Below are 27,083 nucleotides of genomic sequence, written 5' to 3' on the forward strand. Positions count from 1 at the left end.
TTCTCACTGAAGACCAAGTGGGTGGGGACAGAGGGGGCATGACCTACTGGGAGGAGATTGGTGGGGATGGGAAGTCATGCTGCCACTCTGCACTTGGGATCAATGACAGAGGAAGGATGGACAGCAATTGGGGCTGGCCATCAGGGTGGATGGGTCAGCCTGTGGATTGGTTGGGGTTGTGGGGCGGAGCATCAGGGTTGCACGGGGGGTTGGGGGGGGGAAGGGAGATCAGGGCTGCCAGTGGAGGGGGTAGATCGGGTGATTGGAACTGTTGGGGGGGGGGGGCGAGAAACGAGACGGGGAGATCGAGGCATGCCAGGGGTTGGGGTTGGGGGATTCAGTGCCGGCACAGAGAGGTCCTGGAGGCCAGCAGTCAAGGGTTGGGGGGATTAAGTGGCAATGATGCAGGGTTGTTGAGCAGACCAGCAATCGAGCTGGCCAGCAATCAAGAGGCCGGTAGTGTGGGGCTACTGTATATGTGCTGATCTCGGCTCTGACAGATCGGCGCACGCACAGTGGCCCGCTCAGTGCTATGGTGCCAGCATCTCTAGTGGGAATAGGCCCTGCTCACAGAATTTTATTGTGATTCATGCAAGGGCACACTGTGATGCACAGAATGTGGGAGATTCATTTCAGAAAGCCTTCTGAAAAAAAAACCCAGCAGGATTTATTCCAGTTTCTATGTAAATTCGGCATTTCGAATTTTTTGGAATTGAATGGCGGGGCAGGCTCGAAGGGCTAGATGGCCTACTCCTGCTCCTATCTCTTATGTTCTTATGAATCCCGGCCAATGTGGCTACAAGATCAGATCAGAGGCTGGTCTTTGACGTCAAGGCAGAATTTGACTGAGTGTGGAATCAAGAAACGCTAGCAAAATTGGAGCCAATGGAAATTGAGGGAAAGCTCTCCAATGTTTGGAATCATATCTAGCACGAAGTTATAGTTTTGGAGAACAATCAGCCCAGTTCCAGGACGTTACTACTTCAGGGTAGTATTGACAGCCCAACCATCTTCTGCTGCTTCATCAATGGCCTTTCTCCCAAAATAAGATCAGAAGTGGAATCTTTACTGATGATTGCAGAGTGATTAGCACTATTCGTTATATGTCAGATTCTGAAGCAGTTCCACCTTGCAAACAACAAGACCTGGATATTATTCAGGCTTTGATTAGTAAAGTGAAAATTTGTACCCACAAGTGCCAGACAATGATCATCTCAAACAAGAGACAATCTAACCATCTCCCCTTGATATTCAGTGGCATTGCACACTGCTGAATTGCCAACCCACATACATCCTGGAAGCTATCATTGACCAGAAACTGAACTGGACCAGCATATACCAACTGAGGCTACGTGATCAGGTCAGAGGCTGGGAATGCCACATCAAGTTGATTGGAGTCATAGGTGGCACCAAGAAAGGTGGTTGTGCTTATTGAAAGTCAACCATCTCAGTTCCAGGACATCACCACTACAACAGTTCCTCGGCATAGTGTCCTAGACCAAACCATCTTTAGCTACTTCATCAATGACTTTCCTTCTATTATAGGATCAGATGAGAGGATATTTGCTGATGATTATGCAATGTTAGCACCATTCACAACTCCTGAAATATTAAAGCAGTCCATATCCAAATGCAGCAAGACCTGGACAATATCCAGGCTTCGCCTGTCAAATGGCATGTAACGTTTGTACCACGCAAGTGCCAGGCAATGACCATCTCCAGCAAGAACAAATCTAACCATCACCCCTTGACATTCAACGATATTATCATTGCTGAATTATCCCCTCTTAATATTCAAGGGGTTACCTTTGACCAGAAACTGAACTGGATTAGCTATATAAATTTATAACTATAAGAACAGAGCAAAGGCTTGGCACCCTGCAATGAGTAATTCACTTTCTAACTCCCCTAGGCTTGTCCACCATCTACAAGACTCAAGTCAGGAGCATGATGGAATACTTTCCATTTGCCAGAATAAATGCACTCCAAAAAACACTCAGGAACTTCAATATATATGAACATATGAATTAGAAAATGAGTGGGCCTCTCGGGCCTGTTCTGACATTCAATGAGGAGATGATTGCAACGTCAACTCCACATTCCTGCCTACTGCTGATAACTTTTCAACCCTCCTTTATTAAGAATCTAATGGCCTCTGCCTTAAAGACTTTGCTTCCACTGCCTTTTGACGAAGGCTTTACCAAAGACCCACTATCATCTGAGAGAAAAAAATTCCCCTCATCCCTTTGTTAACTGGGTGGCCACATATTTTAAGCATGCTTTGTCCTGGACACCATCAAGGACAAAGGCGGTCCAAGAAAGTGACCCACTGCCACCATTTCAAGGGTAATTAATAGGCAATAAATGCAGGCCTTGCCAACAACCCTCACATCCCATGAAAGAATTTTTTAAAAGTACTCTCGGCAGTACTACTGGTGAATGATGTCCAAGCACTGATCCTATACTGTGATTAACCCTGTACTTGCTGTTTTTCTGACTACTGTTTGTAAACAGTACTGATAAAATCAGTAACTGATGTAATATATTTACAGGAAACTGCTTACCAAAGATGACAATAAAGATGTAAAGCCGGGTCCAAAAGGATTCCAGCACATTATCCCACCGAGACCAGAGACCCCCAAATTATTGATGGCGGCACTCTCATTAACGGAAAAACTCGGAATCAAGGGAACGTTCTCAATTCTTAGACAGAAACTCATGGAATCTTCCAAAATGCAGGTGGGATTATAAGAAGAGATCCATGAATCAAATCTTTATGTTTTAAAATATTATTACTGTATAATAACAGCATTAGGCAGAACTTAATCAGTTTTTCAGTGTTACAGGTAAACACCACAATGAAGATCATTTTGATTAGAGTTCAATAGCAACAATTTATATTAGGACCTTTTCAAACATACAAATAAGGAGCAGGAATAGGCCATAAAATAGGCATAAAACATTTCACAGTAGAGATTATAAAGGAAAAGCAAAAGGCCAAATGATTTTTCAAAGATGCAGGGTGTGATTTTCCTGACCCACTGTGCTGCTCAAGTAATGCCATCCTGGGAGGCTGGTGGCAGGGGAGTGTGCCCCTTGGCCACTGCAAGCTTGTCAACACTGCCAGCCAGGCTGACTGGTGGTGGGGTGGTTTGGAGGGGGAACTGCACACTCTGCATTAGGGATTGTGGGGAAGGAAGGGAAGAAGATGATCAGAGCTGGCCATGGAGGGGGGAATTGGGCTGGCTATGGTGGGGTGGTCAGGTGCTATGGGGGAGGGGGTTGGGGCTGGCCATGGGAGGTTGGCCTGGGGGTGGGTAGCGCTGGAGAAGCCAGCAATCGTGTGGCCAGTAATGAGAGCCAGTGTGCATGTGCCGATCTCTCGACTGACAGATCGGCACCTGTGTAGTGACCTGCTCAGCACAATGCTGCCGGCCTCTCGAGCAGGATTAGATCCTGCCCTCCACTCTGTGGAGCACAGAGTGCCGGAAATTCTTTCAACTATTCTTTCAAACTACGCCCAAAAAATGGGCAGGAAAATCTTCCATTTAAATAATAATTTAACACCAGTGGAGGAATAATGGGAGGTGCGATGAGGTGTTGTCAAATTACATGTGAAAACTAATGCTATGCTTTCGGATGATGGGAATAAATCAAACAAACTGACCGGGAGAGGGGATGAAACGCTAGTCGTGTGCTGCAGTAGATTGAAATGGGCTCCTAATAAATCAGAGACTATCATACTGTCAAATTACTGTGAATTACTGTTATTCTTTTGTCATTGAGCAACTTTATTACTTGGGTGTTAGAATCCTAGTATCAAGGGTCTCTAAGGAAATGACAAAATGCATGGGCTACATTGCCTTTACGATTGATTGCAAGGTGAAAAATAGCATTTGGCATTGGAGACCTCAGAGACAAAGATGGAAAAAGTGTTTTTTTACTTTAGCCAGTACTGCTGGTCACTGTGCATTGAGGAATGTGGCACTGGGACTCCGTCCTGAACATCACAAAATGCCTGATAGGGTAATGGGATGTCTGTGTTCCTGGATGGGTACATTATTTCAAATCAAACCATGGTAATTTAGAATTTGAATCCAATTTTTTAATTCTATAAATAAAATTATAGTATCGGTGTAAGTGGCCATTAGGTTTTCATTTTTTTTTAAACATAATTTCACTGATGTCCTTTAGGGAAGCAAAGCTGCTGTCCACAGCCATTCTGGCTTATAAGTGACTCCAGTCCCACTCCAATGTCATTGACCGTTAATTGTTTTTTGAAGCAAATTGGTAGGCTACTCAGTTTTATCAAACTGCTGCCAGTGGCCAGCACTTCTCCTGCCCCCAATCCTACACTTTCCTCTTAATTAACTACCCTCACTGAGTCCATCATTTCCCCAGTGATGTAGGCCTCATGAAATGCTCAGGTCTAATGCTAGTGATATATTCTGGAATTAGCCCTAGGCTTTTTAACTAAACCCTCAACAGAATAAGACATGCTACATGGTAACTCACAGAATCACAGAATGGTTGCAGCCATTCAGCCCATTATGGCTCTCCAAAGGAGCAAATTGCCTAGTTGTAGTTCCTGGCCATCTACCCTTAGCCCTGCACATTCTTCTTTTTCAGAAATTTCCTCTTAAATACCTCAGTTGCAAATCACTTTCAGGCAGTGCACTCCAGATCCCAAACTTCACTCCACAAAAAAAGTTTTTCCTGATGTCACCATTGCTTGTTTTATCAATCATTTTCCATCTGCGCCCCCTTTCTTTTGATCCTTCCATCAGTGGGAAGCTTTTTATTATCTATTCTTCCAGACCCTCAGGAATTTGTATACTTACAACAAATCTCCTTTCAACTTCCTATTCTTCAAGGAATGCAGTCCAATCTACTTACATAACTGATATTTCTCATTCCTGAAATCATTTTCATGAATCTTTTCTGGACTTTCTCTAATGCCTTCACATCTTTCATAAAGGGTGGCACCAAGAACTGGACACAGTATTCCAGTTGAGGCCAAACTAGTGTTCTATATAAATTTATCTTCCTTGCTTTTGTATTCTGTGCCCCTATTAATAACGCCCAAGATGATGTATGCTTTAGTACTCCTTGATTTATGCCCAAATACACCTGGGTCACTCTGCTCCTGCACCCCCTTTAAAATTGTTCCCTTTATTTTATATTGTCTCTCTGCCTTCTTCCTGCCAACTAAATCACTTCACTTCTGCATCAAATTTGTTTGCCACTTGTCTGCCCATTCTATCGACTTGTCTACGTCCTTTTGAACTTCTACACTATCCTCCTCACTGTTCACAATGCTCCCAAGTTTCGTATCATCCACAAATTTTGAAATTGTGTCCTGTACACCAAGATCTAGGTCATTAAAATACTTCAGAAAGAGCAGGGGTCCTAATGTTGATCCCTGGGAAACTCCACTACAAATCTTCTTCCAGTCTGAAAAATACCCCTTAGCCACTACTGTTTCCGGTCACTCAGCCAATTATATATCCATATTGCTACCATTCCTTTTATTCCATGAGTTATTAACTTGCTCTCAAGTCTGTTGTGTGGTACTTTATCAAGTACTTTTGGAAACCGACATACACTCCATCACAGCACTACCCTCATCAACTCTCTCTGTTACCTTATCAAAAACTTCCAGCAAGTTAATTAAACACAATTTTGCCATAACAAATCCATTGGCTTTCCTTAGTTAACCCAGAATCACTCAAGTGATTTTTAATTTTGTCCCACATTATTGTTTCTAGAAGCTTCCCTGCCACTGAGATTAAACTGATTGGTCTGTAGTCAATGTGCGTAACTTCACACTCTTTCTTGAACAAGAGTGTAACATTTGCGGGCGGCACGATAGCACAGTGGTTAGCACTGCTCCTTCACAGCTCCAAGGACCTGAGTTCAATTCCTAGCTTGGGTCACTGTCTGTGTGGAGCTTGCACACTCTCCTCATGTGTGCATGGGTTTCTTCGAGGTGCTCCAGTTTTCTCCCACAGTCCAAAGATGTGTGGGTTAGGTTGATTGGCCATGCTAAAAAAATTGCCCTTAGTGTCCTGAGATGCGTAGGTTAGAGGGATTAGTGAGTAAATATGTACAGATATGGGGATAGGGCCTGGGTGGGATTGTGGTCGGTGCAGACACGATGGGCTGAATGGCCTCTTTCTGTACTGTAGGGTTTCTATGATTCTATGATGATTTGAATTTCTCCAGTCCTCTGGAACCACCCCACAGTGTAAGACAGATTGGAAAATTATGGTCAATGCTTCCACAATTTCCATTCTTGCTCCCCTCAGTATCCTAGATTGCATCTCATCCTGTCCTAGTGCCTTTTCAACTTTAGTTAATGACAGCCTTTCCAATTCCCGCTCCTTAACAATTTCAAAACGTTTAAGTGTCTGAATTACCTCTTCTTTCATCATAATCTGGGCAGCATGTTCTTGCTTGGTTAAGCAAACAATATTCATTAAACACCTCAGTCATGACCCCACCTTCATGTATAGAACTAAGATTTTGTGACTTACAGGCTCCAATCCTAATTTTACCACCCTTTTACTAGTTATATACTTATAGAAGGACTTTGGATTCTCTTTTATGTTAGCTGCTACCCTCTTTTCACACTCTTTCTTTGCTTCTCTTATTTGTTTTATTTAATTTCTCATCTGAACCTTCTATATTCAGTCTTGTTTGTGGTTATATTATCTATCTTACTGTCAAAGCACATATTTTCTTCTTCATCTCAAATCTCTATCTCATTCATTATCCAGGGAGCTGCATCATTTGATGACCAGCCTTGCCCTTTTGAGGGAATATACCTTGACTGTACCCAAATGATCTCCAAAGGTAGCCCATCAAAGATATGATTCCAATTTATCTGGCTCAGATCCATTCTTACCCCATTGAAGTTGACTTTCCCCGATTAATTATTCTTACTTTGGGTTGTTCCTTATCCTTTTCTGTGGCTATCTTAAAACCTTTAGACATAATGTTTAGTGGCTTTGAAATGTTCCCTTACTGACACCTAAGCGACTTGGCCCACTTCATTCCCAAGAACCAGGTCCAGCAGTGCCTCCTTTCTCAATATACAAAAGTGACCCTTTCTCAAAATCTGTTCAACTGTTTAAAATCTTTCTTTGTACTTTTGGATGATATCTTTTCCTATTTACTGTGCTCTCCCTATGTACCCTTCCCAACCAAGGAAACAAAACGATGGAATCTTTGGATGAAGAAAGAATGTTCAAATAGTCATCTAGTTTCATTCTAAATGCTGTGTAAATATGCAAGTCAGTTGAAGCGCACTAAAATCTTACATTATTGATTTTTTTTCTCTCCCACTGTGTACTTAGCCTATTCCAACACCTCCTTCTTCCCCTGTCCATCGCCGGTCACCTGTTCCAGTAGAAAAAGAGGAGGATGATGATGATGAGGTTCTTTCAGAATCATCAGATTACTCTGTCCTGATCAGGATGAGTCCCTCTCTCCACGGTGATAAGGAACAAATCCTGTCTGTAGAAATTCCAGATGAAGAAGAAAAGAAATCAGAAAAGTAATACTTCTTTGGATTTGTGTTTTATCTATTAACAGTAGCAGTTAAAACCTGGGCTTGAGATGTCACGTTAAGATGCATTCACTAACTTAGGCTCACAGTGTTGCTGCATCCAAAATTAAGGAAGACTTGCAGTTATAAAATGTCTTTCACAACCTCAGGATGCCTCAAAGTGCTTTACAGCCTATTAAGTAGCTACTTTTGTAAAATAGGAAACAAGCCAGTTAAGTTGTGCACAGCAAGTTCTCACAAATAGTGAATCTGCTTTAAGTGTTGATTAATGCTATATATATTAGCAAAATCAAGAACTACACCCTTGCCAATTGGTAACCTGGTCACATATCTTAACAAGGAAAATCAAACTGTGTCTGTGCAGAACAGTTTCAGGAAAATGCTTGCAGAGATTACTGATGAACACAGTGCTCACACAGTGCAGGTATCAAGGGATCAGCAAATATATATTTCCGCAGCATTCATAAATACAGCTCACATGCAAGGACATGGCACTTACACACTCTATTCACACACAGTCATATATAAATATTGTACAGCTATACATAATAGACAAGAAAGATACATGCATTCATAAAATATACAGAGCAGGTATCCTGTCCATGGCAGTAGCAGCATAAAGTACCTTAATTATATGCCCTCACACCTATACATACACTGAGTCTAGACCAAGAACACTAACATACATATTTCATATGAAGTCATTCATGTTGATAAGGCATACATTAGACTATGCATGTACCTTAAGTATACACAATCCCTCATTCACTATGGCTATATGTAGTTGTACAAAAATTATATTACAAACCTGACCATTTTCACTTTTCTAGTGGTGATCTTTCTTCAAAAATAAAGTTGCCATCATTATGAGCCTTTTGAAATTGGCATCCTGTCTATAAAATGAAACTATGATTTATCCCTTGCATGTTAGCTGGGGGAAAGCCAGGGAAAAAGGAAAAAGAATACTGCCCAAATCATACATCCCCACACTCCCTTACCATCCCGAAGAGTAGCTCTCAGGTATCTACTTTGATCTCTTTCAGCTATAGAACTCTCCATATAAGGTTACTTAAAGTGAAAATTAAATTAACTTATGTTATATTGTGCAAACATTTACACCCCACCCCACCCCGCAGCCATCCTAAATGTAACTGCATGGGTGGAAACATTATTGATGATGTTTAAAAATTGCACCAGTGACCTGCCCACAGTTCAATTCAGTAAATAATTTAACAGGTAAGGAAGGAGCTTGCCCTGTCTTGAATGTAGGATTTTTCCCGATTCTTCATTCACATATGCATAATTTCAGATTTACTGTCACACACATACTCACACAACTAATCCAAAATATATTATCAAAAAACTATGAAAAAAGTAAAATTTATTTATTAGTCACAAGTAAGGCTTACATTAACACGGCAATGAAGTTACTATGAAATTCCCTTAGTCACCACACTCCTGCTCAGGTCAATGCACTTAACCAGCACATCTTTCAGACTGCGGAAGGAAACCAGAGGAAACCCACGCAAACATGGGGAGAAAGTGCAAACTCCATACAGACAATGACCTAAGCCAGGAATTGAACCCGTATCCCTGGCAGTGCTAACCACTGTACCACTGAAGCCTGAGAAATAAACTGAGTGTGTGTGGAATTAGTTATGTGGAATTATGGTTGTCATCCAGTTCTTACTGCAATTACTGATTGATGCTGAATTTGTGAAAAAGGCTTTTATTGAGTTGTTGCTGCACTTAATGAAATATACTCCTGTATTGTAACATGCTTACAATTAAACTGATTATACAAAACACTTGATTTTCTTAATATTTGTAGAAAATCATTTATTACTATTGTTAGATCCCTGTAGAGACCAATAACTTGAAAAGAAATTTTAATTTCCAGTGACTGGTTCAAAGAGTCATAGGACAAGTTTCCACATTTTAAGACTTTTACTGTAACAAACTAAAATCAACACTGACTAAATATACTTACTAGGCAACTGATACACTGTACTACAGAAAAGATATCCCTGTTAACTACCCAGTGCCACTAAAAACCAATACGCTCTTGTAAAAGATATTTGCCAAATGTTTTCATTATTTAAGGCCAGTCAATATCTGTATGTTTTCATCTTGTCCATATGTCACATTCAATCATTGCCACTTACAATATCACTTCTGTGCTTATAGAATCAAGAATGCTTTTCCTAAAGATCTCATACCAAAGAGATTGCCCATTTAAAAAAAATGCTCTTTTCCATGGTCTGCAATTGTGAAACTGCAGATACTGGTCACAAAAATGGTATTCGACTGCAGCTCCTCTGTTCTGACAACACATGCAACATCACTCTTTCCGAGAAAGAGAAACATCAGATTGATGTAGGAGAACAAAGACAAAAGTAACCCTCAATTTTGATTCCAATCAAGGGTAGACAGCACTTTTCCAGAGTCTCCATTGTGGCAGGTCCATTCCCAGAACAGATTACTGAACTATCTCTTAATAACTACTGTGGGGGACGACAAAGTGAAGATATTTGTCTGCACTTCCCTCCTCATCCTATCTGCCCAGAAGACTCTAAGCTAAGTATATTTACAAAAGTTGAGTTTACAGGAAACATGTATCTGTTTAAACCATTGGGTGGGACAGACAGAACCCTTCAAGCCAGATCTCTAATTCATGTTGACTCCCTGCTTTGCATTTGCTCCATATTCACATTTTTACCATTGAATTTCCCCTGTGCCCATGTTTTACCTTTGTATTAGCCCTATACCTGTGAATGTGTGTCTAACACTTGCATTTGTCTTGTATCTATGTGTTTTACCCTTGTATTTACCTGTGTCCAAGTTACACCTTTTTTTTCATGCGATATGGGCATTATTGGCAAGGCTAGTGCTTATTACCCATCCCCAATTGCCCTTCAGTTGAGTGGTTTGCTAGACCGTTTCAGAGGGCAGTTAAGAGTCTGCTACATTGCAATGGGTCTGAAGTCACATGTTGGCCAGAGCAGGTAAGGATGATAGATTTCCCTCCCTAAAGGACATTAGTGAACCTGATGAGTTTTTAAGACAATTGACAACAATTTCATGGTCACTATCACAAGACCAACTTTTAATTCCAGGTTTTATTAATGGAATCCAAATTCTAGCAGCTGCCATGCTGAGGTCCAAACACATGTACCCAGATCATTCATCAGGGCCTCTGAATTTTTTTAATGTATTTATTTATTAGTCACGATTAGGCTTACATTAACACTGCAATAAAGTTACTGTAAAAATCCCCTAATCACCACACCCCAGCATCTGTTTGGGTACACCAAGAGAAAATTTAGCATGGCCAGTGCAACCAAGACGTCTTTGTACTATGGGAAGAAACCCACACAGAACAGGGAGAATGTGCAGACTCCACACAAACAGTGACCCAAGCTAGGAATACGAACCTGTTTCCCTGGCGCTGAGGCAGCAGTGCAAACCACTGTGCCACTATCTTACTAGTCCAACAATACTACCATTACACCATCACGTAAGAACATAAGAAATAGGAGCAGGAGTAGGCCATCTAGCCCTTCGAGCCTGCCCCGCCATTCAATAAGATCATGGCTGATCTGTCATGGCTCAGTTCCACATTCCTGCCCTCTCCCCATAACCCTTAATCCCCTCGCTTATCAAAAACCCATCAACCCGCTTCTTAAAAATATTTAGCGAGGCAGCCTCCACCACTTCAACGGGCAGAGAATTCCAGAGATTCACCACCCTTTGAGTGAAGAAGTTCCTCCTCAACTCCGTTCTAAACCGCCCCCCCTTTATCTTGAGGCTGTGCCCCCTAGTCCTACTGTCCTTTCTGAGCGGGAAGAGTCTCTCCACCTCTATCCTATCCGTCCCATTCATCATCTTATATGTCTCAATGAGATCTCCCCTCATTCTTCTAAACTCTAACGAGTACAAGCCTAGTTTATTCAGCCTCTCCTCATAGCTCAACCCCCTCAACTCCGGTATCAGCCTAGTAAACCTCCTCTGCACTCCCTCCAAGGCCAAAACATCCTTGCGTAAGTATGGCGACCAAAACTGCACACAGTACTCCAGCTGCGGCCTCACCAATGCCCTATACAGCCGCAGCAAGACCTCCCTACTTTTATATTCAATCCCCCTCGCTATGAAGGCCAGCATCCCATTAGCCTTCTTGACCACCTGCTGCACCTGCAGGCTGGGTTTTTGCGACTCATGCACAAGGACCCCGAGGTCCCTCTGCACCGTCGCCTGCTACAGTTTTTCGCCACGTAAGTAATAGTCCTTCCTACCATTATTCCTACCAAAGTGGACCACTTCGCACTTGCTAACATTAAATTCCATTTGCCAGTTCCTGGCCCATTCGCCCAGCCTATCTAGATCCTTCTGCAGACTCTCCACACCCTCCGCGCAATTTGCCGTTCCACCAATCTTGGTGTCATCAGCAAATTTCGACACCATACACTCGGTTCCCTCCTCCAGATCATCTATATAAATGGTAAATAGCTGAGGCCCCAACCCCTGGGGCACTCCACCAGTCACCAACCGCCAATCACCTCTCCTCATTTGTCATATGACCATGTATTTAACCCTTGAATTTTTCCAAACTGTCAAAGTTGTATACACCCTTGTATTTGCTTTTTACCTGTGATTTACATGTGTTTCCTGTATTCATTGTATTTTACCTATACCTGTGTATTATCTGTGTATCTGTTCTTTTACCGTCGCATTTGCCCTGTCCCTGTGTTTTGCCCTTGTATTTGCCCTTGTATTCTCAGCCTTGTGGTCTTGTTTAATGTCGAATTCCTGAAACTTTTCCCTTTCAGTCGTGGCCCCACCCAATGGTTGGACTGCCCGCTCCTGATTGGTCGCCGGCTCCGATTGACGGAGTGCTGCTGTCAGTAGCGGCTGGCCCGGGCTGAGTGCGGCGGCTGGAGACAGGCTTCCAGCTCGAGCCTGGCACTGGGGCAGCGGGACCGGAGACTGGGCTTCCAGCCCGAGCCCGGCGCTGGGGCAGCGGGACCGGAGCGGCGGCGGGGCCGGAGAGTAGCTTCCAGCCTGAGCCCAGCGCTGAGGCAGTGGGGCTGGAGCGGCGGCGGCAGCGGCAGGAGACTTGCTTTTAGCCCGAGCCCGGCGCTGGGGCAGCGGGTTTGGAGCGGCGGCGGGACCGGGAGCAGTCGCAGCCAGAGCGGTGAGTAGGATCCTCATCCTCGGATAGGTGGGCAGTGCGAGACTCCTGTCCGTAGCTCAGAGCGGCGACTCCCCGGCCCCTTTAACCCTCTTCATTTTCCATGAAATGGGGGAATCTCCGATGGTTTGGGATTTATCTGCACCCAGGGCGGCTGATGGGTGCATTGGGCCAGTTCATCTGGAGATATCAGGCAGTTCCTGTCTACCCTTTATATCTTATTGCGGAGTCAGAAAGAAGGTGCTGTTCGTCTTTAAAAGCCCGCAGTGGCCTCCAGGTGCCAAAAAATGACAAGGCAACGGAGAAAGCAGCTGCGTTAACCCAAAAAAATCAATTGTCAACAGAGGGCTTTAATCAGGAGCATCTGACCACAGAACCAAGCCACATTCACCAGAAAGACAACGAAATGGTTTCCTTTCAGCACACACGCCCCTGTTTAAGTTACCAATTCAATTCTCCCTGCATTTTGATCCAAGGAGTGTTGGTTTGAGGGTGGTCAGGGGGAGTGTGCCAGCCTCTCATTTCCCTCTGTTTTTTGCCATCTGTTTGGTGCCCTCAGGATGGACCAGATCTGCAATCCGTCAGAGGTGCTAAACCCCAACTGCGAGCCAAATCTGCGTAGTAGCTCTCTGCATCTATAGGTAGGGCTTAAAATTATTTCCATTCTGGTAATGGGTTGGGGGCCTTTGCCAGTTGATTCTTTCTGCCTCTGGTTTGATGTAAAAACATTTGCCCCGTTTTTCACGTCTCAGGGGATTGTAATGCCTGCTGCCCAGGTTGTTGCTTTTGATTGTATGTGTGGCTTTTTAAAAAACTATACAACAGTGTCTTTCACTTGTATGCTACTGCACAGCCTGTTTCCCTGGCAACAGCATCTCCCCAGTGTCATTGTGCACACCTATATAATTCTAGTGTACTGCACAATGTGACCCTTTCAGCACTGCAGTAGGCCTAGAATGAATCTGAGCCTGGAATGTGGAGTTTGAGTCTTTCGTCTATTGGCACTTGGATTCAATCATAGGGTAGGACAATAGGATAATAATTGGTTAGGATCTGAGTGGGATTGATGTTGATGCAGGCTCAATGGGCCAAATGGTCTCCTGCATTGTAGGGATTCTATGATCATTCTCTGATGTTCTATTTTACGTTTCTTTGTCTATGATGGCCAGCTACAGAAAATCCTGACAAATCTCTCCTGCTGTTCTATTTTATCAATGGTACAAGATCAAAGGCGAGTAAATTAAATTGTGGTATGTATCAGCTGCAATCTGATTCAAAGGATGAACAGGCTCATTGGGTTGGAAGACCTGCCCTTGTTCCTATATTATGTGCATTAACTATTTTGTGCACGATACACGATGCTGCATTTAAAAAAAATCTTGCCCTGGTTCGACTTGTGCTCGGAGCAATATGGGTTGAAAGGTTTAAGCAGTTTATTATTTTTGTCTTCAGTTTGGGTGGGTTGGGAAAAGAAATGGATCCAGTCCACTCATGGTCTTGTAAGTCAGGATGGTTGTGCTTGCCTGTGAGAGAGAGTGCTTCATCTTGGCAGTTGTGATAACAGTATTTTTGTGGTTATGAGGGTGGATTGATTATTGGGCATGAGTGTTTGCTGTGGTGTAGTTTTCCAGCTGTAGCAAGTATCCAGGTGTTCAGCATCTACTGCCCTACATACAAACCGCTCCTTCTAGTCTCCTTTCTGATATTTTCCTTAGCACAAGAAAACAATTGGTTATGCGGCCAGGAAAATTGGAGCAATGCTGATCACTTTCTATCCAGCATACCCTTTGTGTATAATACATAGCCAGCTTAAGGAAGAATTACATTTGCTCAAAGTTATCATGCCTCTTAAGAGTGGGTGTATTTAAACAGATTAAGCTGTGATCATTGTTCCTATGAATTGGCCTCTTTGTTCCTCCTAACTTCAACACAGTTCTTCCTGTCTGCATCTTAGTTGTGTTTAGGTTAAAACTCATCACATTGCTCCAAAGCTCCTTGTTTCCAGGACCTCAAAACTGTGGACTCCCTTACTTTACCTTTTGTGGACTTTTCCTCTGGTCCCCTCCTCTTCAAGTATGTAGTTGGGTGGGGGCAACACATCTATCCTCTGATCATAACACCGGCTGAAGGCCAATATGGGGCTTGTCCAGGTGAAAGGTCAGGTTCTGGGAGTTTCCTGGCTTTATAGTCTTGGGGTCAAATTCTGTCTTTATTCTTACATGGGATGTGGGCATCACTGATGAGACCTGCATTTATTACCCATCCCTAACAGCTGTTGAACTGTGTGGTTTGCCAAGCCATTTCAGAGGACAGTTAAGGGTCAGTGTCATTACTGTGAATCTGAAGTCACATGAAGGATGGACCAGGTAAGGACAACAGATTTCCTTCCTTAAAGGACATTTGTGAGCCTGATGGCTTTTTACAAAGCCAATGCGCAGAGTGGACCAGCCAAGTCCTTGATTAATCTCCTTGATTGCTCAAAAAACAATTCAAATTAAATCCAATTCCTAGTCCCCATAAACGAGAAAGACATGCAAGATCCAAGTTGACAAGGAAAGGATCTGATATTTGATCTGAACTAAAAGGCTGATCATTGATTCTCCAATGCCAGGTAAGTATTACAATAATCAATGCTAGTTTCATGGTCATCATTACTGACGCTAGGTTTCAATTCCAAATTTTACTAATTGAATTTAAATTCCACCAACTGCCATAGTGGGATTTAAACCCATGATCCCAAAGCTTTAACCTGGGCCTCTAGATTACTAGTGCAGTTATATTTATCGTTATGCCACTGACCTGGCATGATGTAGTGGTGTCCTGTGATTTGGGAGCAGGGAAAGCCCTGTTAGATCACCATCCATTGTTTTAATGGAGACAAGAGAGTGTGCAGATTATAGTGGTTTGTTATATAGCCCTGTGTTACTGGAGTATGTACTGGTATTTGGGAAATATGTTACCCCATTGGTAAACCTGCTACCATGAATCTTCAGATAGGGTCCTGATCTAGTTGACGCTTTCTACATGTTCTAATAATACCAAATATAAACCTCTATTCTTTGCCCTCTCCTCATTCAGACCAATCATTTCTTACTGAGACTGAAAAGCCTACTTTTCTTCAGTCTGTTCTTGTTAGGTGTTTCCATTAAGTAGTCCTGCAGGGGCATGAGACACATAGTGACTGATTATACTGCAGGGATGATCTGAGTGTCCCTACACTACTGGGTGTAGTGTGGACGGGACAGAAATACTGAAATATTTGACTGATTAAAACGTAACTCACCTTTGCTTTTAAGGCGAGTAACTGCAGCGTTGCTGATGTTACGATGAGGCTTGTGCCAACAGAACAGGCAGCCTGGGATCAGTTTGGTCGAGTAATGCCTTGATTCTGGGTTCAAATTGACTGGGGAGATGGAGAGCAGGCGTTGCTGTCAGTGCTGCATCTGCATGTGAACTGATTGCAGAGACAGGAGAACAGATGTTGCAGCTGTATCTTCAAGGTCTTGCTTTTCTGGGGCATTACTAAATCTGCAATGGCCACTCGTTCTGTGTGTTGAATATGGGATGAAGACTGGTGGCTATTATAAATCATGATGAATTGTTCAGTCTGGAATGCCAGCACAGTGGAAATGACTAATCAGTCAAGCCTCTGCATGTTTTCCTTACCTGTTGTCTAGTATTGCCAATTTTCCCCTTATCCCACTGTTTCGTTTGAACATGAAATGGCTGAGCAAATGTCTGTTAAAGCTGCTGAAGTATAGAGAATAAAGATGGACTACAAACCCATTGATACTAATCCCATGTGAGATTATCTTGGTAAATAGACTAATGATAAAGCTGGTACTCTAAGTGCAAACCTGTGGGGGAGGGGAGCACAAACAGAAATTCTCCAGTCGGTTACCTGATTTCCTCCTCCTCTGAGATTTGGGTCAGACTATTGGAAAGTTGGGAACTAATTGCTCCTTTGTGAACTATGCAGGTTAGAAACACGTTCCCTTGCATCCGAAAGAACTGGATTCAAACACCAAGGTTGCACTCAGTACCATTCAAGGAAGGGGCACTACTGAAAGTTTTGATACTTTTTGTCATGGGTACGCATGAAACTTTGTGTAAAGAACTTTAAAGAGAGCGAGTTTCTGTGGCCTTGAATTTTGTTTTTTTCAAGTTTGCTTTCTGGAGTTTCTGCTGCTTTCCAGTTTGCTTTGAAACCAGAGAGTTCAGGTTGTTAAAAGGAAATTACTGCAGATTCTGGAATCTGAAACAAAAGCAGAAATGCTGGAAAATCTCAGCAGGTCTGACAGCATCTGCGGAGCGAAAACAGAGCCAACATTTCGAGTCTGGGTGACCCTTTGTCAGAGCTGGTTTGTCTGATAAAGGGTCAAAGCTGTCAGACCTGAGATTTTCCAGTATTTTCTGTTTTTGAGTACAGTTTGGTGCCACCTGCTCTAATTGCACTCTGTGCGGGAGTAGCTCCTTTTCTGCTGGTGATGTGGGGTGGGGAGGGGACCAGTGGTTAGAGGTGGATCATTTGTGACCAGTATGGTGATTAGGAGCTGGATATTCCAGGCTACAATAGGATTAGGAACTGGTTTGTCCCTGTTGGAATGATGATTTTTGTAGCCAGGGTGGCTCATCAGTGAAGATTAGGAGCTGAATTTTCCGTGATTGGAAGGAAAGGGAGTGGAATTGAGGAGATTTTTTTATTCTCCCTTGGGACATGGAAGTCATTGGCTGGCCAGCATTTATTACCCATCCCTAGTTGCCCTTGTTCAGAGGGCAGTTGAGAGTCAACCACATTGCTGTGGCTCTGGAATCACATGTAGGCCAGACCAGGTAAGGACGGCAGATTTCCTTCCCTAAAGGACATTAGTGAATCAGGTTTTTGACAATGATTTCATGGCTGTCAGTACATTCTTACTGATACCGGAGATGAGGGGGTTAGCCTATGAAGAGAGATTGAATAGACTGGGTCTGTACTCGTTGGAGTTTAGAAGGCTGAGGGGGGATCTTATAGAGACGTATAAGATAATGAAGGGGATGGATGGGATAGAGGTAGAGAGATTCTTCCCGCTCAGAAAGGACAGCAGGACGAGAGGGCACAGCCTTCAAAATAAGGGGGGAGGGGCAGTTTAGATCGGAGTTGAGGAGGAACTTCTTCACTCAAAGGGTGGTGAGTCTCTGGAATTCTCTGCCCATGAAGTGGTGGAGGCTACCTTGCTGAATATATTTAAGTCATGGGTAGATAGGTTTCTGATAGACAGGGGAATTAAGGGTTATGGGGAGAAAGCGGGAAAGTGGAACTGATCCACTTCAGATCAGCCATGATCTTATTGAATGGCGGGGCAGGCTCGAAGGGCTAGGTGGCCTATTTCTTATGTTCTTACTTCCAGATTTTCTTTGAGTTCAAATTCCACCACCTGCCATGGAGGGTTCAAACCTGGATCCCCAAAACATTAACGGAATTTCTGGATTAATAGTCTAACAATAATACCACTAGGCCATGGGTTCCAGGTGGGGTTACTACAGTTGATTATTCACTTACGATAGTGCAAGATATCCCTAGAGCCGTCTGTGTTTGTAGAGCACTTTGAGGTTTACAGTACGAGACTGCAATTGTTGGAAGACCACTAGGCTATTGGGGTTTTTTTAAGTAAAAAGTCTTTTAGTTCATTGAAGTAATTCTGGTCTGAGAATGCAGAGAGCTCAGGGTGTTGCATTGGGATTTGTCCTGCTGGATGTTTTCAGTTATGGGGTTGGTCAGGACTCCCATCAGTGCACAACAGTAATTCAATACTTTGTTTTGAAACTGTAGGTGACTGTTAAATTGGAGCAAGCAGGTTTACTAACTGCCTATGTCCCACAACAGGTTAAGGGAAATGTCTGTTTCCTTTATAACCATCATTTCCATTGATGTGTATCACGGAGAGTGTATGGATGCTTAAATGTGGAACTGCACTGCACCCCGCAGTTTATTTTTAAAAATGTTTCTTCATGCAATGTGAGCATTGCTAGCAAAATCAGCATTTATTGGCCATCCCTAATTGCCCTTGAGTAGTTAGTGGTGAGCTTTCCCGTTGAACCGCTGCAGTCCACATAGTGTAGATAGACCCACAGTGCTAGGGAGTGAGTTCAAGAATTTGACCTGCACCAGTGAAGGAATGGCGGTATTGTTCCAAATCAGAATGGTATGTGATTGGGAGGGAAATTTGCAGTTGGTATTGCTCCCATGCGTTTGTTGCCCTCCGTTAGCCTTCTAGATGGCAGAAGTTACAGGTTTGGAAGGTGCTGAAGCACAACTTGTTGAAGATAAATATTGCCACCTATGTGTGGCAATGTGGAGGGGTGAAATTTAAGGTGGAGCATGGGATGTAGGGTTGCTAACCCTCTAGGATTGGCCTGGAGGTTCCAGGAATTGAAGCTCAATCTGCAGGATACTTGTATGCAATCCTGGAAACAAAAGATTGTATTTATAACCTCTGCTATAACTGTCCTTGTGGCCTTTGAATGAGGTTCACAATGTTGTATCCATCTGTAATTCAATTAACAGTGAGGAATTTTCTCTCAGGATTTGAACCCAGGCCTTGGAAGTGGAAAGTTCAGTGCCCAGCTCACTGCAGCAGTTGGCCTTCATCACATTTCAAGTGCTTTATTATTGTGATACTTCTTTAACTATTTTGTACTACTTTAACACCGTCTCTGAAATCCAGTAAAAAGTCTGACAACACCAGGTTTTAGTCCAACCGATTTATTTGATAATACTCACAAGCTTTCGAGGGGACTGCCTCTTCGTCAGCTGAATGGAGAGAATGAAGAGGCAGTCCCCTCAAAAGCTTGTGAGTATTATCAAATAAATCGGTTGGACTAAAACCTGGTGTTGTCAGACTTTTTACTGTGTTTACGCCAGTCCGACGCCGGCATTCCCACATCTGAAATCCAGGCCAGGATCCAAATTGCCACAGATTCCTAAACCTCTTTGTCTCCCTGCCCATCTCTTTTATGGGCCCCCTTTTTGATCTATCTCTTCATGTGGCTCCAGTGTCTAATTTTTTTTGATAACTTTCTTCTGAAACCTCTTGATGTTTTATGATGCTGTTGTTTTTCACCACCTTCCCCAATCTTTCAGTTGTGCATCTCACTATCTTGGTTCTGCAGTGAGATGAGTGACTCAAGTGGACAAAGCTCATCTCACAGAGAGGAAGGGAATGCAATAACAGAGTTAAAGTTTGGTTTGGTTTAAGTGTTTTACTCAATGCCTCCTGTAGTAGTTAATATAGACAGATGGCTGGCTGCAACCTTGAGACCCGTGGTAACCATGTAAACAAGCCAGACAGCAGCCAAAGCAAGGCTGCTGCTTCGTCATGAATGCCTCCCAATAGTTTCTTTCCTTCATCTCTCTTCTTCAAAGGAAATGAATGTTCTATTTGCTACATCCAGAATTAACATTCATTACAATTAAAATCTGCCAAAACATTTCACATTGGAAGTTTCTGTACCTCTTGCCCATGTAAAAACAAATCAATAACTAAAATAAAGCCTTTTAAACTACATAAAGTTCCTTTTTAAACGTAGTGTTTAGACATGCATTCTTAACAAATTGCACTTTACAAGTTCTTGGTGGATAATTAGGCAGCTAATTTCTCTGTTCCGGCCCTCCCTATTATTGTTCACTTGCTGCAGCTAAAACTGTTGACCTCAAGATTTAAGCAAGTGATAATATGCAACTGGGAGTATGCGTCTGTAGTTTGATATTTTTAAAAAACCTTTTCTGATCCCTAGGTAACCTCTGACCACCTTTGGAGGAAAGTTATTTGCAATTTGTGGTCAACACTTAAGAACTGAAATGAGCAAGGGTGGTTTATACCAGAAAAGGAACTTGTTTCTGAAGTAGTGTACGTTTGGCAAATGTATCCTGCAGGTGCTGTTAAAGCATGATCAGGCTTTAACCTGGTGGAAATCACTTGTCTGGGTATATTTGGACTGAATGTGCCATTGATTATGTATGGTAGGGGCCCGAATGGTGATGAGGTTAGGCATGAGTGTATTAGTTAGTGAGTATTATCTATGTTGGAGTGCCCTTACCTTCAATTTCCTGGTCATCAGTAAGCCCAGAGAGACCTATACCTTTGAAGAAAATAAGGCAATAATTTGACCGCCAGTAATTAAACCTTCCGCCAGTATTATAGACTCAGTTGTTGATGTCTGACTGAGCTTGATGTGCGTTGGAATGAATGATCCAATTCTGCAATTTCTGCCCTGTCACTACATTGCACTATTACTTGATTTCCTTGCCTGGGGACAGTACCACTGTCAGTAAACTGGTATGAGTACTGCTGGGCCAGAGTAGTTGCTAAACCCTGCTCCTACTGCAGAGTTTTTAACCCTTTGGTGTTCTCCCCCACCACTCCACCCAACGTTTGTCTGAATCCTCCCTCGGCCTGTTTTTCTGCAATCTTTATGGAAAGCACTTCTCTGATTACAGAGGGAATCAAGTGTGTGAACTGCAGAGAGTAGTGTGGGGCTGAGGCGGTAGCACTCAGCATTCAGTTGGGTAGCCTTATAAGCAGCGTTCAGTTTGTTTCAATTTGGACCCGAGCGCTGGGCATGATGTGTGTAACTGGTAGGGGAGGGGTGTCTTTGTGTCTTCTGAGTAGTTTAATCACCTGGCAGAATTTTATACATTTGGGAAGAGAGGTTTGTGTGGGGGGTGGGGTGGTTGTTTGAATGGTGGCATCGGAGGGTTTGGAAAGCACAGGGGAGAGTAGCAGTATGGGGCTTTGGATGGTACAGCGGAAATGGCATGGGGGGAACTTTGGATGGTGCAGAGGGGAGCAGCATTGGTGGGTTTGGACAGTGCGGGGGGGGAGGCATTGTGGGGGGTTTGGATGGTGCAGAGGGGAATGGCATTGTGGGTGGGTTTGCACGGTGCAGAGGGAGCAGCATTTGGGGGATGTTTTTGAAGGTTGGGGGGTTCGCTTGCAGTTTTGCATCGGAGAGATGGGTTTGGAGGGTTTTGGAGGGGGTGGGTTTGGATGGGGCTAAGTCAAGGGTTTTGGATGGAGGGTTTTGGGCAGAGGGTGAGAGGGTTACGTTTTTGGATCAAACTGGTTGTGGTGGGGGGCTTAGATGTCAGAGGGGTGATTTTGGGCGTTTGGCTAGGTATTGAGACCTGTGGGTTGGAGTTTAGTCTCCGTATTGGAGTGACTGTTTTGGGGAAATCATCCAGAAACAAACATGTCAGGTTTCACGTGTATTCTGATGACAACTAGAACTAGCTCTACCTCTCCACCCTTCCGCTGCCTCTGATTTGTCACAGAACTTGTTTGACACCCAGTGTTGATGAGGAGAACTTCCCTCCAACAAAATATTGGGAAGATCAAACCTGTGGCTCCTCTTTCCACAGCAAACGCCATTCCTTAACCACCAACCCCACCCTCTTTCTGAGGTTGAATCAGACCTTTAACAACCTTGATGTCTTATTTGATGCTGAGCTTCTGAGCTCATACCCTATTACAAAGACGCCTGCCTCCATGTAAATAATTTGGCCTGTCTCTATTTGTGCCTTAGCTCATCTGCTGAAATCCTTATTCATTACTTTGTCACATGTCCTCTTGACTTTTCTGATGCTCTGCTTTCACTCTTTGGAGATGTGAACTTGTCCAAAACTTGGCTGCACAAATTCCAACTTCCATTCACCCTGTCCTTTCACATGTACTTTGGCTTGCTGTGGGACCATACCTTGAAATTAAAATCTGATCCTTGTTTTCAAATCCCTCCATGGTCTTGCATGAATCACACTCGATGCATCCTGCAAAAAGCTGATGAGGGTGATGTTGACAACAATTTCCCCCCCCCCCCCACCCCTCTTTATTTACTAATTTGTACGTAGAATCTCTGGGCATGGTCTATTTTTGGTCTCCAGATGAAACAGAAGCTGGCTCAAGTAACTGCCACTGCTCTGGGAGGGATACAAGCCAGACGTGCTCCACATACAGCAACACTGAAAGTTCCTCATACCGGAGGGTCAAGTTCTTGCTTGTAATGGAAATGGAGTTTTGCTCCCATGTGCCCAGTTTTTGTTTGTCTTGGCTCTACACTTCCAATTTTTGACACACAAACTTAGCAGCTTAAGGTAATCTGACCTGATGGTAAAGCAGAAAAAGGATTAATTGGCCCATTGCCCAAAGAAATGGACTCACACTTGTGACTTACTTTTGACTTCCATGGTCAGTTTGGTCACAGATGCTCTTTAATCTGCAGACTGACAGTAGATCCAAGCAAAAGGTGACAACTTTGTCCATTGATCCAAGGGTTACTCTGCAGCCTGCTATCACCACCTGTCCTCTGCTTGCATCCTACCTGACATGCTGTATCAAAATTTTTGCTAAATCCATAGACCGGGCAGCCTTGCTTGACTTCAGATTTGATCATAATGCTTTCTGATTCCCTCCTGCTAATGCAAGTTGCTCTACCATCCCTGATTTTAATTGCCTCTCCATCAGTGGCTGTGTCTCCTTAAAGGCAAATGGAATTTTGTCCTTCATTACCAGAAAGATGGAGTTTGAAAACAGTGAAGTTATGTTGCAGTTGTATAAGGTGCTGTGAGGCCACACCTGGAGTACTGTGTACAGTTTTGGTCTCCTTGCTTGAGAAAGGATATACTGGCACTGGAGGGGGTGCAGAAGAGATTCACTAGGTTGATTCCAGAGTTGAGAGGGTTGGCTTAAGAGGAGAGATTGAGTAGACTGGGCTTTATGCTTTGGAATTCAAAAGAATGAGGGGAGATCTTACAGAAACATAAGATTATGAAGGCAATAGATAAGATAGAAGCAGGGAAGTTGTTTCCACTGGCAGGTGAAACTGGAACTAGGGGGCATAGCCTCAAAATAAGGGGAAGCAGATTTAGGACTGAGTTGAGGAGGAACTTCTTCACACAAAGGGTTTTGAACTGTGGAATTCCCTGTCCAGTGAAGCAGTTGAGGCTACCTCATTGAATATTTTTAAAGCAAGGATAGATACATTTTTGAACAGTAAAGGAATTGAGAGTTATGGTAGGTGGGCGGGTAAGTGGAGCTGAGCCCACAAAAGGGTCAACCATGATCTTATTGAATGGCAGAGCATGGTAGAGGGGCCAGATAGCCTACTCCTGCTCCTAGTTCTTATGTTCTTAACCCCTCTCCTTTTTAAGACACCTCTTAAAAGCTGCCTCTTTGACAAATTTTTTGGTCACATAGCCTATCACATTGCCTATCTGGGTCGGTGTTAAATCTTGTTCTTTAAGCTTCTTTGAAATGCCTTGGGATATTTTAATACATTTAGATGCAAGTTGTTGCTTAACTGTTTTAGAACTACTTGAGTTGGGGTTTGACTGTGTTGTAAGTTACTGGGTTGAGTAAGATGTGTGTGGCGCAGAGGATTGCTTTTGGGCATTGATTGAGGGGTGTGTAACTTTTTATGCAATCGTTGATACACCTCTTACCTTTCTGAATTCGTGGGAACTCTCGGTGGTGTTCAGTTCTTGCCAAAGTTGAGATCAAAGTTCCACCTTATTCCCTTAGGCATTACGAAAGCAGTAACACTCATTGGACAGAGGGTGTCAGGAGGGAGTGGAAGAAACTGGTGGAGTTGCATTGTTGAGATAGCTGACAGTATTGGGCGTGCCAAGAAAACTCTGAGTGAGAATTCATGTTCAGTTAGTCAATCAGAGTCCGCTGCACACATCCTGTGTCTTGTGCGTTAACTGCTTTATTTGGATTCCTTTAGCAACTTCAGATAGGAGCTAAGATAAGGTAAGAACTTTGCGCTCCAATCGTGCTGAGAAGCATAAATTCAGGGCAACCTAATGGGCTATTAAGAGTCTGGAATGAATTGAAACATAGATTAGAAAGTGAGTAAAAGATACATAAGAATAGAAACGTACTTTGAGGTTAAGCTTTCAGTCTTGGGGCAAACATTCTTTTACGTTGCCAGAAAATCTTACGCTTGTGGTTCTTGTTCTGCAGGCACAAAAAAATGAGCATTAGTTGTTTACTGAACATTGCTGTGAATTTACCAACTCTCTTTATTTGGTTCCAATTTTCAACCCCAGTTTTCCAGCCCACTCTGAGGTTAGTTGGGGCCACTGTTATGAGTCCAGAGTGATGGTAGATATAGGGATTGGGGAAAAACTCCTGGCCAGCCACTCGCTGGATGGGAGAATTAGGGGGTGATTCTCCCAGCCCGCTGCGTTGTTCGAGTCGTGTAGCGGGTTGGGAGATTCTCAGCAGCGGCCGTTTCGCGGGATTCACGCATCTCCCAAGGTAAGTTTCTCCGTGCCGGAAATCAGTGCGGACCCGGTTATATGGAAATGTTATGGTATCCTCTGGGTACTCTAGCGTCTCTCCACCGCAACCACCACCCCCCCCCCCCCCCCCCCCCCCCCCCACACACACACACACACACACACACACACACACACACACACACACACACACACACACAGGCTGCAGGGAGTGGTTCCCTTCAGCTGCGATAATAACTGCTCCCTACTAACGAGGAACAGGCATCCTGACCTCACTGGAGGGAACTGGGACCATTGAGGACCCCGTGGGAGGTCAGGGGTAAGAGGGGATGCCCCTTAGGGAATGCCAGTCTGGCATCTTGGCACTGTCCAGGCACTGGGCAGTGCCAAGGGGGCAGAGCAAGAGTCAGCCAGGCCTGTGGGGGAGGGGACCCACTGCCACTCTGCAAAATGATCAGTGGGGGAGGGAGGATGGCCAGGACTGGCCATGGGGGGGGGTGGTGGGTGGTCAGGGATGGTTGGGGGCAAGGGGCACACAGTGGAGCTGGCCATCAGGAATGGGAGGGAGGGGTTCAGGGAGATCAGGGCTGGCTGAGGGGAAGGGGATGGGTATGTGGGCTTGTCCAGAGAGGTCCAGGAGGACAGTAACGGAAGAACATAAGAAATAGGAGCAGGAGTAGGCCATCTAGCCCTTCGAGCCTGCCCCGCCATTCAATAAGATCATGGCTGATCTGAAGTGGCTCAGTTCCACTTTCCCGCTTTGTCCCCATAACCCTTAATTCCCCTGTCTGTCAAAAACCTATCTACCCTTGACTTAAATATATTTAGTGAGGCAGCCTCCACCACTTCAACGGGCAGAGAATTCCAGAGATTCACCACCCTTTGAGTGAAGAAGTTCCTCCTCAACTCTGATCTGAACTGCGCCCCCCCCCCCCTCCCCTTATCTTGAGGCTGTGCCCTCTAGTCCTGCTGTCCTTTCTAAGCAGGAAGAATCTCTCTACCTCTACCCTATCCATCCCCTTCATTATCTTGTACGTCTCTATAAGATCCCCCCTCATCCTTCTAAACTCCAACGAGTACAGACCCAGTCTTTTTAGTCTCTCTTCATAGTCCAACCCCCTCATCTCCGGTATCACCCTAGGGGGTGGGGTGATGATGAAGGCCGGTGATCAGAGGGGTTGTGGGGCTGGCCAGCGATTGGAGAGCTACAATGGGGGTCACTGCGCATGACCCCTGTTCACTGCTCTCCACTTTAACAGACTGGCTCATGCACAGTGGCTGACTCAGCACTGTGCTGCTGGCTGTCCAGCAGGAATAGGTCCCACCTCCCACTTTCCAGAGAGAATCCTGCTGAGGCACTCTCTATCGTAGTGTCGGAGATTTGCTGTGGTAAGTATGCTTAAAAAAAACTGGTGAGATTTACTCCTGTTTTCCTGCACGTTGGGTACTTAGAAATTTTGGGGGAGAGTCACAGCCATCCTTTCCGATGGTCTGAACTTGAGTTTGGAAAATTGCCATCCCTTTTGCACTTCTTGAACTGGAAGAGTAGTGGCGGGGTGGGGGGACTGCCCCTTACTCTATCTCATCCCAGTAACACAGTGATTCACTTGACGTGAATTATGTCACTGAGTAGATTGCTGAATATTTTAAATCTCATAACCTTGTTGGATGAGATCAGATGTACTTAATGGCCACTAACCTTTGTAGATGGTGCTGCATGTCGAGGAGGTGGTTAACAGGAAGATCAGCTTTGTGTCAGTGCTGGAGAAGTTGATGGCCAGATTAAGAGTTGCACTGGGGTAAGGCATGTCATTGCCACCTACCTCACCTCAGAGTGGCAGTCTGGGTTAGTAAGAGGCCATTAAGTTGTCTGTGCGATTGTCATTTAGTCCATTATCCAATCAACGTGGATTTGTTAAAGGCAAATCATGTTTGACTAAGGAGTTCTTTGTTGAAGTAATGGAGAGGATTAATGAGGATAGTGTTGTTGATGATGTGGATATGAACTTTTTTATGAAAGTTTGACTGTCTTGTTAGCAAAATTAAAG

At 44.0% G+C, this 27,083-nt stretch overlaps 2 protein-coding genes across 11 annotated transcripts in view; both read left to right on the forward strand.

Annotated features, from left to right (window-relative positions):
- Positions 1-9,378, forward strand: part of LOC145342028 (uncharacterized) — a 186,529-nt gene extending 177,151 nt beyond the window's left edge. For all 6 annotated transcript variants that reach the window (XM_080187172.1, XM_080187176.1, XM_080187175.1 and 3 more), the window contains 2 exons: positions 2,553-2,739; positions 7,359-9,378. In XM_080187172.1, coding sequence (XP_080043298.1) covers positions 2,553-2,739; positions 7,359-7,562 — 391 coding nt within the window. In that variant the 3' untranslated portion in view covers positions 7,563-9,378. The remainder of the gene's footprint in view (positions 1-2,552; positions 2,740-7,358) is intronic.
- A 3,110-nt stretch (positions 9,379-12,488) lies between these two features.
- kifc3 (kinesin family member C3) overlaps positions 12,489-27,083 on the forward strand; it is a 66,448-nt gene continuing 51,853 nt past the window's right edge. For 3 of the 5 annotated variants that reach the window (XM_080187178.1, XM_080187181.1, XM_080187182.1), the window contains exon 1: positions 12,489-12,761. The gene's annotated coding sequence lies outside the window, so the exon portion shown is untranslated. Of the gene's footprint in view, positions 12,762-13,317; positions 13,400-24,492; positions 24,545-27,083 lie in introns of those variants that run through there. The other 2 variants (XM_080187179.1, XM_080187180.1) reach the window with 2 other exon arrangements.

The sequence above is a fragment of the Carcharhinus amblyrhynchos genome, chromosome 4 (genome assembly GCF_965287045.1).
Source record: "Carcharhinus amblyrhynchos chromosome 4, sCarAmb.v2.hapA, whole genome shotgun sequence".
NCBI classification, from domain to species: Eukaryota; Metazoa; Chordata; class Chondrichthyes; order Carcharhiniformes; family Carcharhinidae; genus Carcharhinus; species Carcharhinus amblyrhynchos.